The sequence below is a fragment of the Xenopus laevis genome, chromosome 1S, assembly GCF_017654675.1.
Source record: "Xenopus laevis strain J_2021 chromosome 1S, Xenopus_laevis_v10.1, whole genome shotgun sequence".
NCBI lineage: Eukaryota > Metazoa > Chordata > Amphibia > Anura > Pipidae > Xenopus > Xenopus laevis.
The window spans coordinates 127,572,193-127,596,254 of NC_054372.1; the positions used below are offsets into that span (position 1 = coordinate 127,572,193).

A 24,062-nucleotide genomic window follows, 5' to 3' on the forward strand; every position below is an offset into this window, starting at 1 on the left:
ATAATGAATAAAGCAGATTACATGGAGGAAGCTTTTAAACAATTGAATGACAACACGCATTATATAGAGTTGGATAATGACCCGACCCTCTCATTAAAGAAAGAGATAGATAATTACGTTGTGGAAGCCTATAGGAACGGGGTAATTGACAAAAACATAAAAGATTTTTTAACAACAGATCATCCCATGACACCAGTGTTTTATCTCTTGCCAAAGATTCATAAAAATTTACAGAAACCACCCGGGCGTCCGATTGTTTCCAGCATTAATTCAGTACTGCAACCATTAAGCATTTATTTAGACAAACAATTGCAACCTTTGGTGCAAGAGATAAAATCCTGCTTAAAAGACACAACCGATTTTTTAAATAAAATCTCGACAATATCTGATTTTGAGACATGTACTTACCTGTGCACAGTGGATATTCAGTCCCTATACACGAGTATTCCACACGCCGAAGGAATTATGTATATTGAGGAAGCTTTGTATCAATATGGTTATGACACACAGTTGGTAATTTTTCTGATAGAACTTTTAAGATTTGTATTGAGTAAAAATTACTTTCGTTTCGATAAGACCTATTTTTTACAAAAACAAGGCACGAGTATGGGCAGTAATGTAGCCCCGAGTTATGCCAACATATTTGTCTCATTTATTGAGATAATGGTATTTTTTGAACAAGCCTATAGTGTGAATATAAAGAATTACTATAGATATGTGGATGACATATTTTTTACGTGGCATGGAAGCAAAGAAGAGTTGATTGAAATGGGTCAGAAAATCAACTTATTACATCCAACAATTAAATTTACATTAACTTATGATGAAGAGAGTATAAGTTTTTTGGATGTATTGGTTATGAAACAGTCTAATGGTTTAAGCACAGATTTATTCCGTAAAGAAACGGATAGGAATAATTTGTTGATGAGTACAAGTTTTCACCCAAGGAATGTCAGTAAAGGGCTCCCATATAGTCAGTTTCTTAGGATAAGACGAATTGTCTCAGATAATCAGGTGTGTCAGAAAAGAATGTTGGAAATGGAAAAAAGGTTTATTGAGAGAGGTTATCCGCAAAAGGATTTGAGACAGAATATGGAGAGAGCTATGAGTATAGATAGATCTAACCTTCTTTTGGTTGCCCCAAAAGAGAATAAAACACGTAAATTTCAAAAAATACCGTTGGTCTCAAATTATAATTTACATTCCCAAAAAATTAAAACAATTGTCCATAGACATTGGGAGATTTTGAGGAAAGATAAACTATATGGGAATTTATTCAAGGAGAAACCCTTATTTTCATATAAACGGGCTAGAAATTTGGGTGACCAATTGACTAAGACGGATATGATAGAAAATGACGACCGCCAACCAACATTTTTTGGCGCACCGCAGAAAGGTACATACCCATGTTTGTCTTGCCAGTGTTGCAATAGCATAATAAAGGGTAATAAAATAAACCATCCCTCTAAAGGATTTGAAATTAAGTTAAAAGATTTTGCTACATGCAACACAACAGGGGTGATTTATATGCTTAAATGCCCCTGTGGTAAGGCATATGTGGGGAAAACAAAAAGACAAATCAAGTTAAGGATTGGGGAACATAGGAGAGCAATTGATAATTGTGATTTAGATAAGATGAAATATGTCATTCCAGTGAGCAGACACTTTAAAACTTTTGGCCATAACAGTAAACAACTAAGATGGCAGGTATTACAGGTTGTGAAGTTCCCGAGACGGGGTGGAAATAAGGATAGATTACTTTTACAACAGGAGGTCCTGTGGATTGAAAGATTAAATACCCTTACACCCATGGGATTAAATGAGGAACTGAGCTACTCTTGTTTTTATTGATATATGTCCAGCCTTTGATTGTAACTAAGAATACGTGATTTTATGTTTTTATAATATGAAAGTTTTATTTTATATTATAAATTTTATCCCACAGTCTAGAGAAATATCGATATAATGTACACTACAAGAAGGATTGCGGTATGAAGTTTTTTACACTATTTATGGATTTATTTATTGCAGAGGCACTTTGTATCCTTTTGATGGTGGAAAATGTAACAAAGAATACACAAGCACAATGTTAATGGACATCAAAGGTGTAACCAATGTTATTTAATCACGAAGGGGTGTGGTCATACAAGACCTTACCCTATAAATGTTTTCAATCACACTGTTTGTAAGTAGCACTTGATGAAGGGGCTTGACCCCGAAACGTTTGCTTATTGATCTCACCGAAATAAAAAGAACACGATTTGAATTGAAGCAGAAGCATTGAAGTGAGTGTGCCATTTGTTACTATTTTTGTGGATATGTGATAAAAGCTCTTTAATTGCAGCAGAGCTAACATTTGAGCACCTCTTTATTTTTTTACACAAAAGAAAAATAAAAGTTTAGCGGAAGAAAAAATTGACATTTTGTTCTTAGATCTACCAGGCAGCAGTTATCTTGTGTTAGGGAGCTGCTATCTGGTTACCTTCCCATTGTTCTTTTGTTTGGCTGCTGGGGAAAAAGGGAGGGGGTGATATCACTCCAACTTGCAGTACAGCAGTAAAGAGTGATTGAAGTTTATCAGAGCAGAAGTCACATGACTTGGGCAGCTGGGAAATTGACAATATGTCAAGCCCCATGTCAGATTTCAAAATTGAATATTAAAAAATCTGTTTACTCTTTTGAGAAATGGATTACAGTGCAGAATTCTGCTGGAGCAGCACTATAAACCGATTCCCATGACAGTATCCCTTTAAGTAATTTCACACATATGTATACTGGCTAAATAAAACACCTTTTACATCGTTCAATATATTGGTCTGCCACTATATTTTGTTCTACTAGTATTAGGAGCAGTGACAGACAGGGGGGTGTTTTGTCTGCCAATGACCTCCTCGCTGCCAGGGCCTTACAGTCATTTTTACCTTCTATTCCTCCAAGCCATTTCCTATTCTAAACTGCGGCCTCATTGCTATTGTAATTGGATTCCTAGCAACCTAATAAGAACAGAGATTCCAAACTGAACAGCTCGAGAAATAGAAATTAAACCACAAAATAAGGTTAAACTCAATTAATCACATAAAAGTTAAAGTGAACTACCGTTTTTTAAAAACAGAGCTGTGATAGGAGTCAAGTAATGTTAGGTGTTTATTGTAAAAAGCACCTACAAACAAAAATCCTGCTACTTCAAGTAAACTGAGAACCAATTGAATAATAATGCCCCAAATTAATCATAGGCTGGAAAGATACACCAGGGAACAAACTGTGCAGACTACAATATGAGAAAGGAAACGTACATTTCTATCTGTGCCATAGACTGTAATTTCACACAAAAAATGTAAACTCAGGCCGAGTCAAATTCAGCATAACTATATAAATGTGAAAAGTATGGGAGTGAAATTGCTTCAAATAATTAATGTATACAGTTGCGTGTGAACGTTTCTGAACCCTTTAAATGTTTCTATATTTTTATGTGAAGGTAACCTAAATCATCATCTGATTTTCAAACAAGTCCTAAAAGTAGATGAAGAAAACCTAAACAAATGAAACTATTTTATTTGGTTATGTATTTATTGGGAAAAAAATGATCGAATAAGATATCTGCGTGTGGCCAAAGTAAGTGCATCATGCTCTCAGCACATTAACTTTGTAGAATTTTAGCCCATTCCTCTATACAGAACACTTTCAGCTCTTGGATGTTGATGGGCTTCCTCACATGAACTGCTTGTTTTACGTCTTTCCACAACATTTCAATTAGATTAAGGTCAGGACTTCGACTTCAAACATTAGTTGTAGTCTTCTTTGACCATTCTTTTGGTAGAATGACTTGCGTGTTAAGAATTGTTGTTTGCTGCATGACCCACTGTCTCTTGAAATTTAGTTTGACAGATGTAAATTTTTTCCTCCATAATTCTCTGGTATAGTTCATAATGCATTGTTCCACCAATGATAGCAGGTCATCCAGGCCCAAACCAGAAACACTCCCACCATCATGTTTCACAGAAGGTTATTATGCTGGTATCAGCGTTTTTCTTTTTCCAAATGTAACACTCCTCATTTAAGCAAAATGGTTCTATTTTGGCTTTATCCATCCACAAAACTTTCTTCAAGTATCCTTTTGGTTTATCCACATGATCTTTAGCAAACCGTAGATAGTCAGCGATAGCTATGGCTTTCTCCTTGCTACCCTGCAATACACACCATTGCTGTTCAGTGTTCTCCAATGTGAGACAGGCCTTCAGTTGCTTAGAAGTAACCCGGGGTTCCTTTGTAACCTCTTGGACTATTAGACACCTTGCAGTTGGAGTTATCTTTGTTGGTTGACCATATAGGAGTAGTTTAACAATGGTCCTGAATTTCCTCCACTTGTACACAATCTGCCAGACTGTTGATTAGTGGAGACCAAACTCTTCAGAGACAGTCCTTTGTTCTAGTCATGATACACATCCACAAATGTGTTGTATGTGTGATCAGTAGCGATGGGCTAATCTGACCTGTTTAGCTTCCCGACAATTAATGAAATGGCCACAAATTTCGCCAAATGCATTGATGTCTTATGTTTTTACACACAACAAATTTTTTTCACCCATTGGAGCCTGTGGGCGTCTTTTTCACAGCGAAACCTTTCGAAAAAAATTTCCCTTAGCATTAGTGATCAGGCTTTGCTGTATCCCCCATTCCTTAAATAAATCAGAGTCTCTCACTCACATCCCATTGACTGAAAACAGCAGATTGATTCCCGTCAAATTCAAGGATTATTTTAAGGACTCAATTACTTATTCTTTTCCCAATAAATACATGACCAAATATAATACTTTTTGTTTCATTGGTTTAACTAGTTTTTCCTCATCTAGTTTTAGGACTTTGTAAACCAAAGGATGTTTAGGTCACATTAATATAAAAATATAGAAAATATTAAGGGTTTCTTGTTATGGAATATGTATATTTTAACATACAGTCATTTGTCTTCAAAGGACAAAATGTGCCCTGTATTTAAGTGGGGTTATCTTGCATTGCTTTCTCTTAAATTACGGAGTAATGTAACAATGGTCCTGAATTTCCTCCACTTGTACACAATCTGCCAGAACACTAAAATATACTGTACCACAGTTAAGAAAGCCTGCATAGGTTTTTCTGCACAGAAACTTTGGTATCTTTAAACTACAACTTTACTATTTGAATAAAACTATTTTGAGTACATTCATTAATTTTAAGCTTGGGATATTTAAAATGTTAGCAGAGTCCTTTTGGGATACCCACCTTCAGCTACATAGTACAAGAACAGATACCCATCACTTACCAAGGACTTATGCTCATTAAGGGGATTGGGAAGCAGGTGAAGAAAACAGTCAGCAGAAGGAAAGACTTTCTTCCATAAACATCTGATAAAGCACCTATTAGAGGAGCACACATAAATGATAAGAAGCCCTAAAGGGAAAAAAAAGACAAACAAAAGATAAAGTTAACAAAACACCAATAACAGAATGACTGCTGGAAAAAGGGGTACTATACCACATTCAATAAAATAAATTATGGATTCAACCCCCACAAAAAAGCAAATTATAATCCCATTTGTCAGCATAGTGTTCTTATGCATATAAGAAGCTTTACAATATTAAATTCAGTCTTTAAATTCAGAAGTTTGGCTCTTCATATCTATTTCATATAGACTAAGAACACAAGTAGTGGATCCTTCACTGGCATTTTTTATGCTGGTGTTCATCCACCATACTGCATACAAACTTGATTGCTAAAAAGGTTGCTTGTGATGTACAAAATAGTTTCCAGTGTGAAAGGAGGAGTAACACCAAAATATACTGGTACAGTCTTGGGTGATGAGAAGGCATTCTTCACTTGTAATCCATGCACATATAAGGGGACTACAAACATAAATTTTACTGAATGACCCAGACCCATGTCCCTACTGCTACTTGGTTTTATAATGTAGCTTTCACTCCGCATCTCTGTAGTGATTGATTACGTTTCCTGCAGGCCCGTTAGCAATAACAGTATAATAAGACTCCTATTAATTAGTGGGCCCAATCTACTATTTGTGTCTGTCAGTTAACCACCCATTTAAAGGAACAGTAACACCAAAAACTGAAAGTGTCTTAAAGAAATGACAATATAATGTACTGTTGTAGTGCAATGGTAAAACTGGTGTGTTTGCTTCAGAAACAACTATAGTTTGTATAAACCGGCTTCTATGTAGCCATAGAGGCAGCCATTCAAGCATAAGATATACAATTGATAACAGATGCATCCTGGAGAGAATCTGTTATCTGCTGTGTACCTTATGCCTTTTCTTCTTTTTCAGATTTGAATGGTGGCCCCCATGGCTACACAGCAGCTTGTTTATATAAACTATTGCAGAGAGTCTGAAGCAAGGATTTCAATTTTAACAGTGCAGCACATCAAAGCAGCTCCTGCAATTATTGGTCAGTCAGCATAACCATCAGTAAATCAGCCAGTTGAGTAAGAAATATGGGCATTGGGAGATAAAAAGGTTTCGAAATATAACACACTGCTGCCCACATAGACTTTATTTAAATAATGTGCCAGAAACAACAATAAAAAAGATCCAGGTAATTTTTTAGGCACAGGTGAAAAAGTTGAAAGCTATATAAAAGCCATGTCATGGGTAGTTGCATTTCTAATGCACATCTAATGATGTGACACTATATACTTATCCCTCCACGTCCACAAGAACGGACAAATACCACAACCAGGAAACGTATGAGTAGACAACAATAGGCTATACTACTTTGTCACTTTGAAGGAGAAGTCAAGCAATTCCAGCTTTCTATGTGCAGTTAGGTCACATTTGCAACTCCCCAGTCGACAGCTGAAAAATCTAAATAGGACTTTGTCTATAAAAACAGCTATAAGTGGCTTGCTACTGGTTACTATTGGTACATATGTATTGTAATTGCTGATAGCAATAACACTGGTAATAAGATATATCATTACTTTTTTATAGTATTTCTGTTGACATTACAGGGAAACCATATTCAATACAGTATCCTTTATCCAGAAAGCACTGGAAAAGCATTTGGAGATCCAAAATACTGAAGGATCCATTATCTGGAAATCCCCAGATCCCAAGCATTCTGGATAACAGATCCCTAGCTGCAGTTTGTTTTTGTTTAAAGGAACTGTAACACCAACAAATGAAAGTGTTTTACAGCAATTAGAATAAAAGCTACTTCAGAAACTCTACTATACTCAGAGAAAAGACTCAGGTTACACAGCAGATCATCTCTGCAAAATATAATGGAGCTTATCTGCCTTTTCTTCATAGCAGTGTATATATAAATAACACAATAGTAGTGTTTCTGAAGCAAACAGACCAGTTGTACATGTGCAGGGCTATTTGCAGCACATGATATTTGAATTCCTTTAAAACACTTTAATTTGTTGGTGTTACTGTTCCTTTGTAGTTATGAATTTTTACACTGAAATCCACCCCACGTGACTACACACAGCTTGATGCCATCAGTGTAGTTACTCAAAGAAGTGTACGGAGTGCATAGGCTTCACTTTGCCTGCAGAGAAACACAGATGGAGAGAAGCTGACACATTTACTTATTGGGCAATGTAAAAACAGGTATATCATTTTAAAGGGCAGCTGTTAATAATGAAGAACAGTTAGACTTTGAAACAAGCCAGAACACAATATAGAATGTTTAGGTATTGGATCTGTTATCCGGAAACCCGCTACCCAGAAAGCTCAGAATTACGGAAAAGTCGTCTCCCAAGACTCCATTATAATCAAATAATCCAAATTTTTAAAAATCATTTCCTTTTCCTCTGTAAAAATAAAACAGTACCTTGTATTTGATCGAATCTAAGATATAATAAATCCATCTTGGAAGCAAAATCAGCCTATTAGGTTTATTTAATGTTTACATGATTTTCTAATAGACACAGTATGCAAATCCAAATTAGAGAAAGATTTGTTATCTGGAAAACACCAGGTCCTGAGTATCACATACATGATAATAAGGGGAGAATTAATTAAAAATCACAAGTGTTATTTAAAATGTTTAGTGCTGCTCGCAAAGTAAAGTCATTCACTAGCAAATATTACATTGCTCATGATCGCTAAGCAAAGTTTAGCCATCACACCTGCTCTGGAGTTTCACTAAATATTTTGTGGCAAAAAAAATTCACAAATGCAATTTCGTAATGTTATTATAAACACTGCGCATTTTCGCAAAAGCCGTTTGTTCACATACATTGAGAGGAAGTTGTTGAGCTTTGTAATTTGTCAAAAAGGACGCAAACATGCTCACATTTTTTTGTTACATTCCCTCCCATCAGGCTTTAACGGCATGTCTAAATATCTTAAGGTATGTTCAATGAATTATAACTGTTGAGAAATAATTTTGCCAAATAACATACTTTATCTTTTTTTTTTTATTACATTTTTTTTATTACATTAAAAAAGTGAGATCAGTAAACATTTGGTTTTTATTTGTAACTTGTATTTTTGTCCATTACACATGGTGTAAAGGAGATTTTTTTTTCTCTTGTCCGGTCATACAAAGTTAGGAAACTAAGTCATAATGATAGGAAAGGTACCTTAAAAAAAAATCTTACAGACTGGATTAAATCCTTAAAAATATTTTTACTACCATAGACATTTGCAGTTACATTATATTTTAAGCAAACCACACCCTTTAGCGCATCCATTGTGTTTCCTTTTTCTGATTCCTGGAGAGATGTCAAATAAAGTAAAACAAATGGCTGAACTAATGGGACACATTAGTTACACAGCACAAAGACAAATGTTTTAAATGGATAAATGCTCCCTTGTTAAACACAAGTTCAATGACCAGGGTGTGTGACTAAACATTTTTCACTGTGTTTACCATTGAAAAATCTATGGTTTTTGGTGTTTTTTGTTTAAGATAAACATGGTTACTTAACCTGCTCTCCATGCGTGGTTCTTGCTAGGTTAGATAATTGGATTACCAGTGCACAGATAATCCCCCTGCACACTGGACTATGCATTTCATCCACCTGTACATGGGGCCTTTCCAATTAACAACATATGTATTGTATTATAAGATATAATATTAATCTTTTATAGTATTTCTGTTGACATTACAGGGAAACCATATTTAATACAGTATCCTTTATCCAGAAAGCACTGGAAAAGCATTTGAAGATCCAAATTACTAAAGGACCTATTATCTGAAAAAACCCAGATCCCAAGAATTCTGGATAACAGATCCCTAGCTGTAGTTTGTTTAAAGGAACAGTAACACCAACAAATGAAAGTGTTTTACAGTAATTAGAATAAAATCTACTTCATAAACTCTACTATACTTTATATAAATAAGCTGGTGTTTAGACATGGGGGCAGCCATTCAAAGGAGAAAAGACTCAAGTTACACAGCAGATAAACACTGCAGAATATAAGGGAGCTTATCTGTTATCCACTATTTACCATGTCCCATTTAGCCCTATTTCAATAGCTACCTATGCTTCATAGCAGTGTATTTATAATCACACAATAGTAGTGTTTCTGAAGCAAACAGAGCAGTTGTACCTGTGCAGGGCAACAGCACACGATATTTCAATTCCTTTAAAACACTTTCATTTGTTGGAGTTACTATTAATTTAAAGTTGTAGCACAAGATTCGCTAGATATAATAGCCCTGTTAAAATCAGCAACAGCTGTTAAATAATTTGCACAATGCCAGTTTCTTATTTACTGTATCAGATGTTCTACATTTGTTGTGGTGTGACTTTCCAACATATGTATTATCTTAAAACTGTACAGTTGACAAAAGTCACGGTTAAAAATAATGTTCTCTCAAAAAAAGAGGAATAACTTGAATATCAGCTGTGCTTGTATTGTACTTATGTGTTAGGGTGGAGTAAGAGGAAAAAGTTTGTCCATACACAAGTCAATATTGACTGCCATCTCATGTTCATTTTTTTTTATATATATATATATATATATATATACAGTACTATGAAAATGACTATTGTAGTTTTTATATGAAAACAGAAATAAATATTTCACAAAAAAACTACTCACAGAACGTCTTTGTTTCATGGCCCAACTACACAACCTACACCCATCCATTTTAACTTTTAAAATAGTCAAAGAATTATTGAAAAATAGCATTATACCAAAGTTCAGTTTTACCCCTTACCTGCCATGACTTTGCAGCCAACTATTACAGTACCCGTATAACACCTTTCATTTACTTGGATCAACCAAAAGTGGACAAAAAAAAGTAATTTGCAAGTACTGTACCCTGCAGATTGTTTTAAATAAAAGAAGTTGAAACCCTAATGTAATACAAAGTTTCCACAAATAAAAAGGATGATGTATTTAAAAATTGTGTGTTTAACATTCAAAGGCATCACAATATAAACATGAAACAGTTTAGCTCTCCAGTTCCGTTGCAACATATTTGGGGCTGTCTTAGGGCAAATAGAGAAATGGCCTTAGGTTTATTATTTGTCCTACATATAGCAAGCAACAGTTTCTATTCAGCTGTTAAGACTTTTTTCTAGCCAGCTACAAATATGGGCAACGGATCTGTCTTGCATAAGCCATGAAGCATTAAATGAAAATAAAGAATTATACAATATAACCCCCAATAATATACAAATACCCCACCAGCTACTTTATGCCTTCCTTCATAAATAATGTGTTTTTGTAAACATGAACATTACCAGTCCCATATTCACATTATACAAATAACGTTTTCACGTACCTTTACTCCTTGAATTAGTCCATTCATTAAAAACGTATGCTGAGGGAAGGTTTTATGTAACACCTAGAAAGGACAATATCTGATTATAACAAAGTAATTATTATTTTTAAGCTTTATTTCTAGGAGGTCAACAAACTCTGTAATGCTTTACAGAGATTGTACATTATTCACATCAATCCCTGCTTATGTGTATCTTACAGGCACTTTAAATAATTTACCATATTTCTACAAAAGCTAATAAAACAGAAAAAATTGCTTCCATAACATTTCTCTGTACTATTCCCTGTTGTGTTCTCAAAATGGCTCCTCTCAATCCCATTCTACCCTTCCTACTTATTATTTAAAAAATTATTATTGAATTAACTAAATTAATTGAATTAGCTAAATGAATTTGTTTAGCAGTGTATTAGGTTTGTAATTATCCTGAAACATACAGTAGGAACATCACCTTAAGGGGGAAAGTACTTGCATCAGATGACGTACCTGGTACTGTTAATTGCTTTCTATTTCAGTCATTATACAACTACGGATCCACAAAACAGAGTGGGTTAAATGAACCCTTTTGCTCTCTCCAAACACCTCTTTATGGATGAAAGGGTGTAGAACAAATTACTTTTTCCCCACCACGATTGGGTTCCAAGTTTTCTGTGCTTTATACCAGGTTTTGTGTGTTGGCCAAAGATTGAAACAGTTCCTATAAATTCAATATTTACAAAGTAGTAATTCTTCTGGCAATCTGTAAGGTATAGTTTAGTAACTAACTATCTTGTAAAATGTCCATCCATCTAAGTCAGGGAGCATCAGATTAAGAGTACTGGTAATCTTTTCCCATGCAATTGGGCTTGTCCGTGTTGGCATATGTTGTAAATTATGCAAATAAAACCAATGGGAATTCATGCAGTTTACTAATACATGGTATTGTTTTATTATCACAGAGAAAAAAAAGAAATAATTGATAAAAAAAAAAAAAAAAAAAAAGATGACCTTCCCGTAATTCAGAGCTTTCTGGATAATGGGTTTCTGAAAAAGGTATGCAATTCCCCAATTTGATAAAAAAATGCAGTATTAGACATCTTCTGGAATTTATAGTTGACTCATGCTGTTTTGAAAATGTATACCAAAAAGTGTCAACTGTTATATAGCGAACACCTACTGCTTAATGGTAATCAGTGTAATATGATTCGCCAGTATAACTGCCTTTGCAATTGTGATTATTTGTTTTATTTATACAGTGATATTTGTGTGTTTACAGTTTCCTTGTAGTGCTTTTTGTTTTGTTAATTTGTTCATCCCCTGTACGAATTACAGCCCAAAGACAAAAAAAAAGTAACCCTAATAATCGGAAAAGAATGAACTAAAGTCAAAAGGGGAGATATGTCAAGACAATGAATGCAAAGTTACCTTTTACTTCATGTTCTTCTGAACTCAAAACAAATTCTTAGTCCTCTATATAAACACCCTCCCTTCCCCCAGCTACAGCCTGTTAGGCTTTCACATAAGGAGCATCACTCCAGAGTTGGACTGGGTCAGCAAAAACTGGTGGGCCCTGCATACCCATGCACGCTCCTGTGTAATCTGTGAGCACTCCCCTCCACTCCCTGTTTACAAGTAGAAAGTTTCAGGTATGTGGTGTGCGCAAGGTGGGGGATCAGACACCCCAGTGCAACACTGCATTTCTCATTTTTATGAGGACAAACATTCTGTTGCATCCAATAGGTTTTTGGTGATTGAAGCTCTGCCCCCACTTAAGACATGAGCACAACAGATTTCTTTATTGTAAAAAAAAAAAAAAATAATAAATTTAAAAAAAAAAGGCTTTGGATATACACAGACCACTGTACAGGTTTACAGATCAAAGGAACAAATAATGAAGATGATTTAACCACTTCTATATAAACCGATACTTAATGTGTGTTGTACAGATTTGGCAACATAATATAAAAATGTATAGGCATCAGTATATACTTTATACTTTGGAACATGAATATGATTGAATCACTTTTATAAAATATATATGTCCGTTGCATGTTGTTTAAATTTGCCACATACATCTGCATCGCACAAGCATTGACACGAGACTTCTTAGTTTATAACATTTTATCTATTAGTTTGCTTTTGGACACAGAGTGCATTGCCACAAATTAGACAGTATACATGCAGGCGTTAATGACTGTTAACTTCGGGAGTGAGAAGGTGGGAGGGTTGTGTATTTAAAAGTGCTGCTATGGTCATTTAAAATATGTGCCTGCTACAAAGTATTGCAGTGGTAAACTCCCCTTATTGATGGTCTGGGGCATGAGCACCTGGACCCACCGTCATATGCGCTAAGCCTATACTGAAGTCCACTTAACTGTTTTGATGTATTCATTTAATATATGTTTGATAAAGGAGAGCGAGGCTCTTAAACATTGCATGTGTAATAAGGACTTAATAGATTGTATATGGAAAAAAGAGCATTTTTTGCATTTCTATTAATGAACATAAACAATTAGAAAAACTTTTAATAGCCACAAAGAAAGAGTTTCGATACTTACAACTAGCATGGGTGTTGTCAACAAGCCCCAGGCAAAAAACTCCAAGAAGATAACTACCACAGCATGATATACACTTGGTCTTCCAATGCCTTGGTGCTGATTGCGAGACAAAAATGGTATAGGAAAATTACAAACATTTAAAAACAAGTGGCATTTGACAGTATGGTTTAAAAAAAAAAAATTCTATGCATTAAACAAGTTATATAACCTTCTTAAAAGGGCAGGTAAACCCCTATGTTACATTGTTTATGAAGTCATAAGCAAGGAGCCATTGTGATATGCCTGTGAAGGCTTTTATTTATCCAATTAATTCTGGATATTATTGTCAATTAGGAACCTTCAAAGACCACCTTTTGAATACCATTTACATTATAGCTCCCCATGAATTCCTAACTTACATCTGGGTTCCACTAGCCCCTCCATATTTAAGACTTGGACACAGCAAGTTGATAGCTGATATGGCTAGTGCACCATGCAATCTAGGGCAGCACACTGTTCATTCATGAAAAGGAGGGACGTGTCAGGTGGACACAGCGGTTAAGTTAGTACTCTACAATGGATTCTTACATACTGCAGCCCTATGGCACACTACTTATTGAAAAAACCAACAGATCCTTGCTATTTTTAATTTTACAAAAGCTAAACTAAAAAGCTTTTATAGTTTAACAACACAACTGGGTTATAATTTCTTGCAGATTATTCTTAATTACCGGTAATATATTTATAATACACAAACGCCATGAATATCTTGTAAATTGTATCCTTATAAACGGTGAGTACTGATGTCATTTCTGTCACATGACTCACTGAAATTTGTGTTTTATAATAAATAAAGTACCACCAGTTGTAAAATATGAGGATATTAGAATTTACCTCGGAGTTCCGTGACCTGTATAAAAAGCATTCGGCCTCGTGTTTTTATATGGTCATGAAACTCCTCTGTAACTTATAATATCCTTATATTTTACAAGAGGTGGTACTTTATTCACTATATTATCCAGTTTTTCAACATTTTTTTTATTTAATTTTTTAAACAACTCCCCAAAACAGCTGGCCCTGTATTCTAATTAACCAAGAGTTAATTTTTGAGAAGAGGTATAAACACACCTATAAAGAAAAACATAACCCAATTAGAAATAGTAAAGCTTCACTTTTACTTTATTTAACTCTTCAGAAAAATGTGGGTATAGGTTACACTGAATATTTGTTGTATCCATACAAGCAAAGTATTTTTAACATGTTCAAAGTGTGCTTGGCACACGTTTTGATTCATGCTGTCTGCACAGGAGGAAATGGAGCCATCAAAACTAGCAAACCCTGCCTGGCAGTCTCTTTCCTTTCTCTGTGCAAGAAGCATACGGATATTAAGTTGTGGAGATTACTTATTCAAAGAAGTGCAGACTGCAAAGCTCTGATTTGTTACAGTTCCCAGAATTCTTTTGCCTGAAGAGCTATAGTTCAGAGCTCCCACAATGTTTTGCACATCTGGCATCAAAAGTTACACTGGTTTGCAGCAAGCCCCATAAGGGAGTTATTCTATGTGGATTGATAAAATAATATTTAATTCAAAAAACAAAACAACATAATGACGCTTGAAAGCAACAGTGCAAGGGCGCAACAACAAAAACATTTTAAATGAATAAACCTGCCCCTCAAAAAGTATATTTAAATGTAATTATTGTACTAATGCAGTTGTTTACACTTCCATTTTGACATAAAGAAATATTAATCAAATGAAAAAAAATGTTTGACTAATATAATAACATTTCTTGGAGAATTAAACAAAAAGAGGGTCCAAAGGAGATTTTAATGACTCACCGCAAAAAAAGGAAGAGGACAGCTGCAATGCCCTGAGCAGGTACTCAAAAGACTAATATAGTTATTTCTGTACAGACAATATTGCCTTGTGTGAACAAAAATAAATATCAAATTGTTTTTTACATGGCTGTTGGCAAGTTTGGTCTTCCGAGTGTCTGTTCAAATACCATACAAATATGATAACATTATTTCTTTCTTGGGGGCGGGGGAGGTACCGTATATGTAGCCGTATATGATTATCAACAAATGAGGTAGATGCAACAAACTTCCATATTTCTCTCTCCACTGGAAGTTTTACTACGATTACACAGAGTATAATTGCTTGGCTAACTCTGGGGTTTGAGGAAAAGTTAAACCTTTCTTTAAACTTGTAGCCATCTAATCAAATTCTCTGCGGACATGGAATATTCACATCAAAAACTTAAGATTTTTGTTTTTATTTTGAAATTGACAGCAAAGCATCCGTTGTCAGAAGTGAGCTACAGCATTTTGTGTTAGAAAAGGGTAGCGAGTACAGCTGCTGGAGCATTTTGGCACACATCACGCTGTGGCTGGGGAGGGCCATGTGCAGGGTTCAGCCCAACACCCAATAAAGATGTGCGGAGCCAAAACCTTGGAACCTACACGGGCAGGCCCACGCATCACTAGCAGTTATTGTAATTTAGTCAGGCTTATATTGAATAGTTTCTCCAAAAGCCAATTACACATTGAGCAACTGCACTTGTAAATAACCCCTGTAGTCTTACATAACTTTATATTGTTACTTTAGGAGTACTCTCAGATCTGTGATTTTTCTTAACCAACTATCAATGCCTTGTTAAATCACAATCAAGACAGCTAGATTGCGCTTCTTCTACCTTACACGATTTGATTAAGGAACAACTTCCAAGCATCAGCAGCTGTGACGTGGTTAGTTGCCAAGCAGCAGCAGCTAATGACCTACAAAACTGTGGCTCTATTAAATGTTCAGCGCTGTGCCAGTATACAGCAGATTTAGTAAAGCTTCTGGGTTCTTGGCATTCACAATTCTTTCTGGACTGACACTAAACTGTTTTTTTTGTGGGTTTCCTGCATTTAGTAGCTGTGGTATAAGGAAACAACTAAAACTGGACAAAAATTAAATATCATAGTCATATACTTGTAAGATATATGCATCTTTCATAAGCAGCAAAGTGACTGACCGGCCCACATTCGTTGCAAGTTTCTGCATCAGTGTTGAACTGAATACGCATCTAAAAAGACTTTATCCCTGCATTTAACAAAGCCATAAAAAAAAAAAAATCTTCAACTTTAATATTTGCATGGAAACCTAAGTTTTCATCTAAAAAACAAATCCAACCCTTAAAGGCAGATTAAAAAAAAAAATCAAGATAGTTTTTTTCTAGAATATCAAAAAAAGTAAAAGAGAAAAAAGAGAGAAAGTGACTATGATACAGGTACGGGACCTGTTATTCAGGGTTTTCCGGTTAACAGATCTCTCCGTAATTTGGATCTTCATACCTTAGGTCTACTAGAAAATCATGTGAATGTTAAATAAACCCATTAGGCTGGTTTTGCTTCCAATAAGGATTAATATCTTAGTTGAGATCAAATACAAGGTACTGTTTTATTATTACAGAAAAAAGGAAATCATGTTTCAAAAATTGGATTATTTGATAGTAATGGAGTCTATGGGAGACAGCCTTTCCATAATTTGGAGCTTTCTGGATAATGGGTTTCCGGATAACGGATCCCATACCTGTAATATAATATAATAATATTACCATGAAAAACCATCACATAAAAGCTGGCAAATTTAAATTAATGGGAAGTGCTATGTACGAGTTTGTCTTGTGTTTTTTTCCCTCTCTTTTTCTTTCCTTGAACATGAAAATGTATAAATCTGCCCCACAATGCCATGCGAATGAAGCTTTCAACAACTGAACAATTTCTGTTCATAGATTATGCAAATTATTTTCAGTAATTTAAAGGAGAAGGAAAGGTCATTTTTACTTGGGGTGCCAAAAGTTAGGTACCCCCAAGTGATCTCTTGCACTTACCTCAAACCCTGGGCTGGTGTACCGATCAGGAGAAAACTGCATCGGCCCAGGATTCTTCCATCGAGCACAACGGAGCAATCGTCTTCTGGCTTCTATCTTCAAATTTCCCAGGGCAGACGCATGCGCAGTAGAATCACTTGGGTGTGCCTAACTTCAAGTAAAAAGACCTTTCCTTCTCCTTTGAATAAAAAATTTGCATTGTGTGAATTATTCATCTAACATCTATAAGCTATCTAATTTAAAAGTTTGGTCACAGTGAAGCCACAAACAGCCCCTTTGTGAGAGGTGAACTGATGATGTATACACCATGGGGCAGAAGTGTAGAGTACTACCAAACACTCTGAAAATATTTCTATTATGAAGGGCAAGGATGGAGCAGGCTTTAAAGTGAATCCGAGCAGAACAGGTAGCAAAAAATATCAGGCTGAAACAGCTAGGGGAGAACTCTGCGTCTGTGATAGTATCTATACAATGGCTCGTTCCCTTATTCCCTCTCTTTTTTTTTGTATTATGAATGAATTTCCATTTCTGTCATCAGAAGCAAGCACTTAATGTTTCTTTTTTTTTAACAATTCTTTTATTGAAACAAACTTACGGTACAGTCAGTTATCACAGCAGCAATAGACACAATGTTTGTTTCCGTTAATATACAGTACAGTGAAGTATTTCAGTTTTCACAATAAAACTTAAACCATAACAAAAACATGGTGTCTTTGTCGTTCTTTATAATCACGTTTTCATCTTGTCATTACATCCCTAATATTATGTTCACTATGCTGTCCTTGTCAAATTGAATAACAAGCACCACAGTGCAGTTCTATCCTGATACATCTGGTAAACCACAGTGTATCTACAGCATCACACAGAGCTGCCAAAGGTTCACAGTTTAACACAGTGTAAAGCCAATGATATATTCCCATCCCCCCTGTTTCACACACAGTATCTTCCTCCATTTACTGTAAGTGTTAAATCCCACAAAGCGGTAATGAGCCAATAGATAATCCCTTTACACGCGCACACCCCACTAGAGTAATATGTACAAATAAAGGATGGTGCGAACTCAGAGTGATCAGTCAGAGAGTCAAGGAGGATCTAGGTCAGGGTCCTCCTCAAGCCACAAACCCCATATCTTACTAAATTTCTCAGGACAACCCCTTTTCATGTATGTAAGTTTGTACAATGGGAGGGAGTTTTCCACCAATTGTTCCCAGTCCTTCACATTGGGGCCATCTCCAGACTTCCATTTAATTGCAATCGATTTTTTAGCATACATACAAAGTACAGATAATAAGGTACGTTGCGCCCTTCTCGGGGACACTTCGTCCATCTGACTTAGTAAAAGTACTCTGGGCTCTAACGGTACGAAAAGGCCAGTTTTAACTACAATGATCTGTACCACCGCCCTCCAAAATGATTTAATCACAGGGCAATCCCACACCATATGAAAAAAGTCCGCCGGGGAGTGTCGACATCTGGGGCACTCTGAGCTAATGACTGGATTTATTGTATGCAATCTTTGTGGGGTAAAGTAAACTCTATGTAAGTAGTTAATTTGTGTCATTTTGTCTTTACTACTGATTACTCCTTCAAAGACAGAACTCAATGTTTCTTCCCAATGTTCCTGCGTGATCTCAGGGATGTCCTGTTGCCACTTAGTTTGTAACCTATTGAGAGGGGACCCCTTAACAGTCCGTAATTGTGTATAAAAATATGAGAGCGGCTTACATAATACCTGTTTATGTACCCCTACCTGTAAGCTATTCAACTTGGTGTCCACCTTGTCACCCTTAAACTGAGTCACAAACGCGTGTCTCAATTGCAGATATCTAAAAAACATATAGTTCGGTAAATTATAAGTCTCTTTTAGGGCCTGAAAACCAATGAGGTTACCTTCCATTGTAATATCTGAAAGATATTTTACATTATATCTTGCCCAGAGCTGAGGGTCAGGGACCAACTCAAACTGCTTCAGAAAGGGGTTACACCACAGTGGGGCAAAGCTGGAGCATTGAGGTTGTAGCCTAGGGTAATATTGAGACACCAAACGCCAGGCCTTAAGTGTCTCTTTCATCAGAAGGGAGATCTTAACATTATAAGTAGCACCTCGATAAGGCAGATTTTTGAGGCCTTCAAAGGATCCTGCTAGTTGAGCTTCAAGGATCACAGACGCATTGGTGTCATCAGATTGGGCCCAATTCCTCACAACTACCAACTGAGATGCCAAATAGTAAAAGAAAAGATTGGGGGCCGCCAAACCTCCCTGCTGGGTCGGGAGTTGTAAGGTGGTGAGAGCTAGTCTGGGAGTGGCGTTATTCCAGTACATCGTAAGGGTAAGGCTTTTGAGTTTAGAGAAGATCATATGAGGGATCATTATTGGGGATTGCCTAAAGATATAAGTTAATTTCGGTAAAATCATCATTTTAAAAAGGTTTATCCTACCAATCAGAGATAAAGGTAAATTAGCCCATGCATTTCTTTTCTGTTCCATATATCGTATTTGAGGCAGAATATTAAGATCTGTATATTTGGTTAGGTCAGCGTGAATCCAAATCCCCAAATATTTGAAGGTGGTCACCCAATTGAGTCCCAAAGTCCTTTGAGGATTATCTGGCGGGAGAGTATCTATAGGAAAGAGAACCGACTTGGACCAGTTTATCCTAAGTCCAGAATAATTAGTGTGATCGTTTATAATGGTTAGAGCTTGTGACAGTGCCAGTTGGGCGTTAGGCAGGTATAATAGAGTGTCATCAGCATACATTGAAATGACTTCAGTTAGGTTCCCAATCCTAAGTCCTTCAATGTCCCGGGAGGCCCTGATGCGACAGGCCATAGGTTCCATGGCCAGTGCAAACAAAAAGGGAGAAAGGGGGCATCCCTGCCTGGTACCTCTGAGGATCGGAAATGAGGCGGATAATTTGTTGTTTGTACGGATTTTCGCTACTGGTAGCTCATATATTGCTCTTATCCAGTTAATGTACGATGGGGGTATACCTACTCTGTTCAACGTGGCCCATAGATATTCCCATTCGACTGAATCAAAAGCCTTTTCGTTATCCAAAGAGGCAACCAGTCTACTACCTGGATTATCGTGTGTAACAGAAATATTCGTGAACAATCTCCTAATGTTTATATCCGTGGAGCGACCAGGCATAAAACCCGTCTGGTCCGGAGAGATTAAGTGAGATAATAAGGGCGCTAGACGGGATGCCAGGACTTTGGCTAATATTTTTGCATCCGCATTAATGAGTGCTATGGGCCGATACGAACTACAATCTAGCGGGTCTTTACCTGGTTTTAATAGTAAAATTATCAAAGATTCTCTCATTGAGGCTGGCAACAGTGACCCTTTCTGAACCCCATTATACAAGTCTGTCAGGAGAGGTGCAAGTAACTTAACATGTTGTTTGTACCACTCCATTGGCAAACCATCAGTACCTGGGGTTTTCCCTGTTGGGAATGAAGCTATCGCAGCCTCAACCTCCGAGATTGTGATATTCTCAGCTAGTGCTACAGAGAGGTGTGGTGCCAGGTTAGGGATATTTATGTCACGTAGGTAGTCCCCTATTTCTTCCGGAGTAGTGCGTATTTTGGGGCTATACAAGTCAGAATAGAAATTTACAAATCTCTGATTTATTTCCTCTAGTGAAGATACCACTGAGCCATCTAGTAACTTTATTGCAGGAATAGCCATGGTAGTCGTCTCTTCCTTAGCTAGCATTGCCAGTAGCTTCCCATTTTTGTCCCCATGCTCAAATATGTTGCCTTTCTGGTAGAGTATATGCTTTTTGGTAAGCTTTACTTGGGCGAGTTTTAAGGCACTTTGACTAGCTTGCCAGCTTTGGAATGAATGGGTCGTGGGACATTTGATATATGCCTCTTCCTCCACCTGTGCTGCTATCGTTTTTTGGGCTATGTCCACTCGCGCCATTTTCGTTAAAGCTGCTATATTGCTGATAAACTCACCTCTGACATAGGCTTTAAGTGCATCCCACTTTACATGTAAGGGAGTTTCGGTGCCATTCGCAGCCAAAAAATTTAACATACTGGCATTAAGAATATCATTTAACTGGGTATGCTTCGCCCAGTAGGGGCTCAGCCTCCACACTCTATCCATGGGTGCTTGTGAATACCTGAAAGTTAGTAGCAGAGGGGAATGATCCGAGATGCCTCTAGTAAGCAGCTCAACCGATTGTACCCATTTATTCATCTCTGGACAACCTAGAGCGAGATCTATTCTGGACATGCTGTTGCAACCAGGGGAGTAACACGTGAATTGCTTGAGGCCAGGGTTGCGCACTCTCCACAGATCCACCAGGTTTATGGTAGAAATCCATCTATTGAAAGGTGCCGAGGAAACCCGAGGGGGATGCAGTTTATCAATGTCCGCATTAGATACTGCATTAAAATCCCCAATAAGGAGAAATGGCGCTATGGGCAAGCTCAGCAGTTTCCCAGTTACCTCATTAAAAAATTCGGCCGTAGGTGGAGGAGGGGCATATATGTTCGCAATGTTAAATTTTTTGCCATAGACATTACCGTGTAGAAGGATAAACCTACCATGTCTATCAGAAATTACTTTCTCTATCGCTAGAGGACAAGTTTTGGCTAATAAAACAGAAACACCCCTAGAGTAACTGGAAAAGGAGGAGTGATACATCGAGCCAATCCAGGGCTTTTTCAGGGATAACAGTTTAGAACCCACTAGATGGGTCTCCTGAAGAAAAATCATCTGAGGTTTGTACCTTCTGATAAAGTCAAAAACCAGTCTACGTTTTATCCCATCCCCCATACCTCTAACATTCCACGACAGTACCCTAATGGAAGCCATTGGACATATAGGTATAGAGTGTGGCAGGAGTGGGAGGAGGCACATCCAGAATAAAACTGCATATTAACAGGAAGATACAATAGACGGTGAATCGTGCGACACCAAAAAAACTAACATTGCTTGCAAACCCCATAACTTCAACCCCTACCCAAACCCACCCCACCCACTCCATAACCTTAGAAGAGTGAGTTTTTGCATTCCCCAAAATAAAATAAAATGAACTATGAAGGGAGATTAGTGGGTACATTTCGTCCTTACTAGGCAGAACCAAATGTCCTGGGGCCTGTCAGCTTCCGCACAGGGACTAAAGAGCAAGGTAGCCAGTGTCCTGCATTACGACATATGTTGCAGCATTACCTGTCCGGGGAAGTGTCCTCTTGTGGAGACAATGAAAAAGTGCCAGGCCATAGCTTCCAGAACGCCATAATAAACCGAAGGGTAGACTTGCAACAAGCCAACCAGGCGTAACATGGAAGAGCTCACTGCTCTCTCCGCGGAGACTGTCTGTGTCTCCCCTCCAGCCAAGTGAAGACCTCCTCCGGTGTAGTAAAGAAATTGGCCTTGCCGTTGTCTGTGACTCTCAGCCTTGCTGGAAACATCATAGCGTATGGAATCTGCCTTTGTCTGAGCTGCAGCTTGGCTTCCGTAAATTTTGCTCTCTGCTTCCGAATTTCCATAGAGAAGTCGGGGTAAAGTGATATTCTATGATTTTCAAAAAATATTTCTCTAGCTCTTCTAGCCGCTTGCAGGGCCGAGTCTCTGTCGCGGTAATTCAGAAGGCGGGCAATTAATGGACGGGGAGGGGCCCCGGTGGCGGCGGCCTACCCGGCACCCTGTGCGCCCGCTCCACCGTGAAAGCTGTAGAGAAGACGGCACGGGTAAACGTATCGGCCAGCCATTTTTCAACAAAAGTCTCTGTGGCGGTACCCTCCACCCTCTCAGGGAGGCCCAGTATCCGTATATTATTCCTTCTCAAACGATTTTCCAAGTCATCAGTCTTCTGTTCAAGCATCGCAACCTGCTTTTCTGTGGCCGACAACCTGTTGGGCAGAGGTGATGTGCGGTCTTCCACTTCACTGACCCGTCTTTCCACCTCCCCTGTCCTCTCCCTCAACTTTTGCACATCGTGTTTCAGTATGGCAAAGTCTGTCTTGAGTTCATCAATTTTCCCAACAAGTGCAGTATGGTTGGAAGTAATGGCCTGTAAGACCTCCGCCAATGTTGGTTCTGAGGGGGATTGCATGGGGGCAGGGGAGGAGGGCGCAGCTGCAGCAGGTTCTGAGTCTGAATACTCCATTGCGCTAGTAGCAGAAGTGGACGTACCTGTAGGCAAAGGCTGTGGCATCGGGTCTCTAGCAAAACGAGCTAGTTTCCCTGCAGCAGATCCACCCTGGCCCTGCGAGTCCTCCTGAGTTTGGCGCGCCGCATGGTGCACGGCGCCATTTTGAGCAGCCATGATGCGGGGAGAGACGGAATGGCGCGCTGTATGATTGCGCCGACTCCTCCGAACCATCAGAGGTTCCGGATGCGAGCACGGGTACTTTACCCTCCAGGAAGTGGTCCGTGAGAGCCGGTGAGTTGCAGGTTATCTGCAGTATGGGCCCCTGTGCGGCGGAGCTGTCGGCCTGCGCTGCCTATCCGGTCTCCATGCAGACCACGCCCCCTCACTTAATGTTTCTTGTCCTATTAAGTACAGGCATCGGATATGTTACCAAAAAACCTCCAAAATGTGTCAATTATACTTCCTACAGAATTCATTATAAACAAAGCTTGTTAGTTAATGTTTTTTTATTTAATAATGAAGTGATGCCTTGTACATGATAGTAGATAAAATACCAGGTCAATAATCCATGTTTCTAGCAACAGAAAAAAATCTTATTGTAAGCTTTTTTTTTATAATATTTAAATGTGTTAAGTAGACTTTTAAAGTTGCAGACCTTGCAGACTATAGACCATATGCTGTAATCTTAAGTGGGAGCAGTGCTTTAGCCTTTACACAGGAACGATTTTTCTTTGACTTCAAAAAACGTAGAAAAATGCTCTAGATCCTATTTTAGAAAATTTGGCGAAGTATTGAAGTCGAAGTTTTTTTTAAAGAGACAGTACT

The 24,062-nt window shown here is 37.6% G+C and overlaps 1 protein-coding gene across 1 annotated transcript in view; it reads right to left on the bottom strand.

The window, feature by feature from the left end:
• Positions 1-24,062, bottom strand: part of mfsd14bl.S (major facilitator superfamily domain containing 14B like S homeolog) — a 47,964-nt gene that overhangs the window by 14,109 nt on the left and 9,793 nt on the right. The window contains exons 2-4 of the mRNA XM_018243879.2: positions 13,271-13,366; positions 10,737-10,799; positions 5,297-5,424 (exon numbers count right to left, since the gene is read on the bottom strand). Coding sequence (XP_018099368.1) covers positions 5,297-5,424; positions 10,737-10,799; positions 13,271-13,366 — 287 coding nt within the window. The remainder of the gene's footprint in view (positions 1-5,296; positions 5,425-10,736; positions 10,800-13,270; positions 13,367-24,062) is intronic.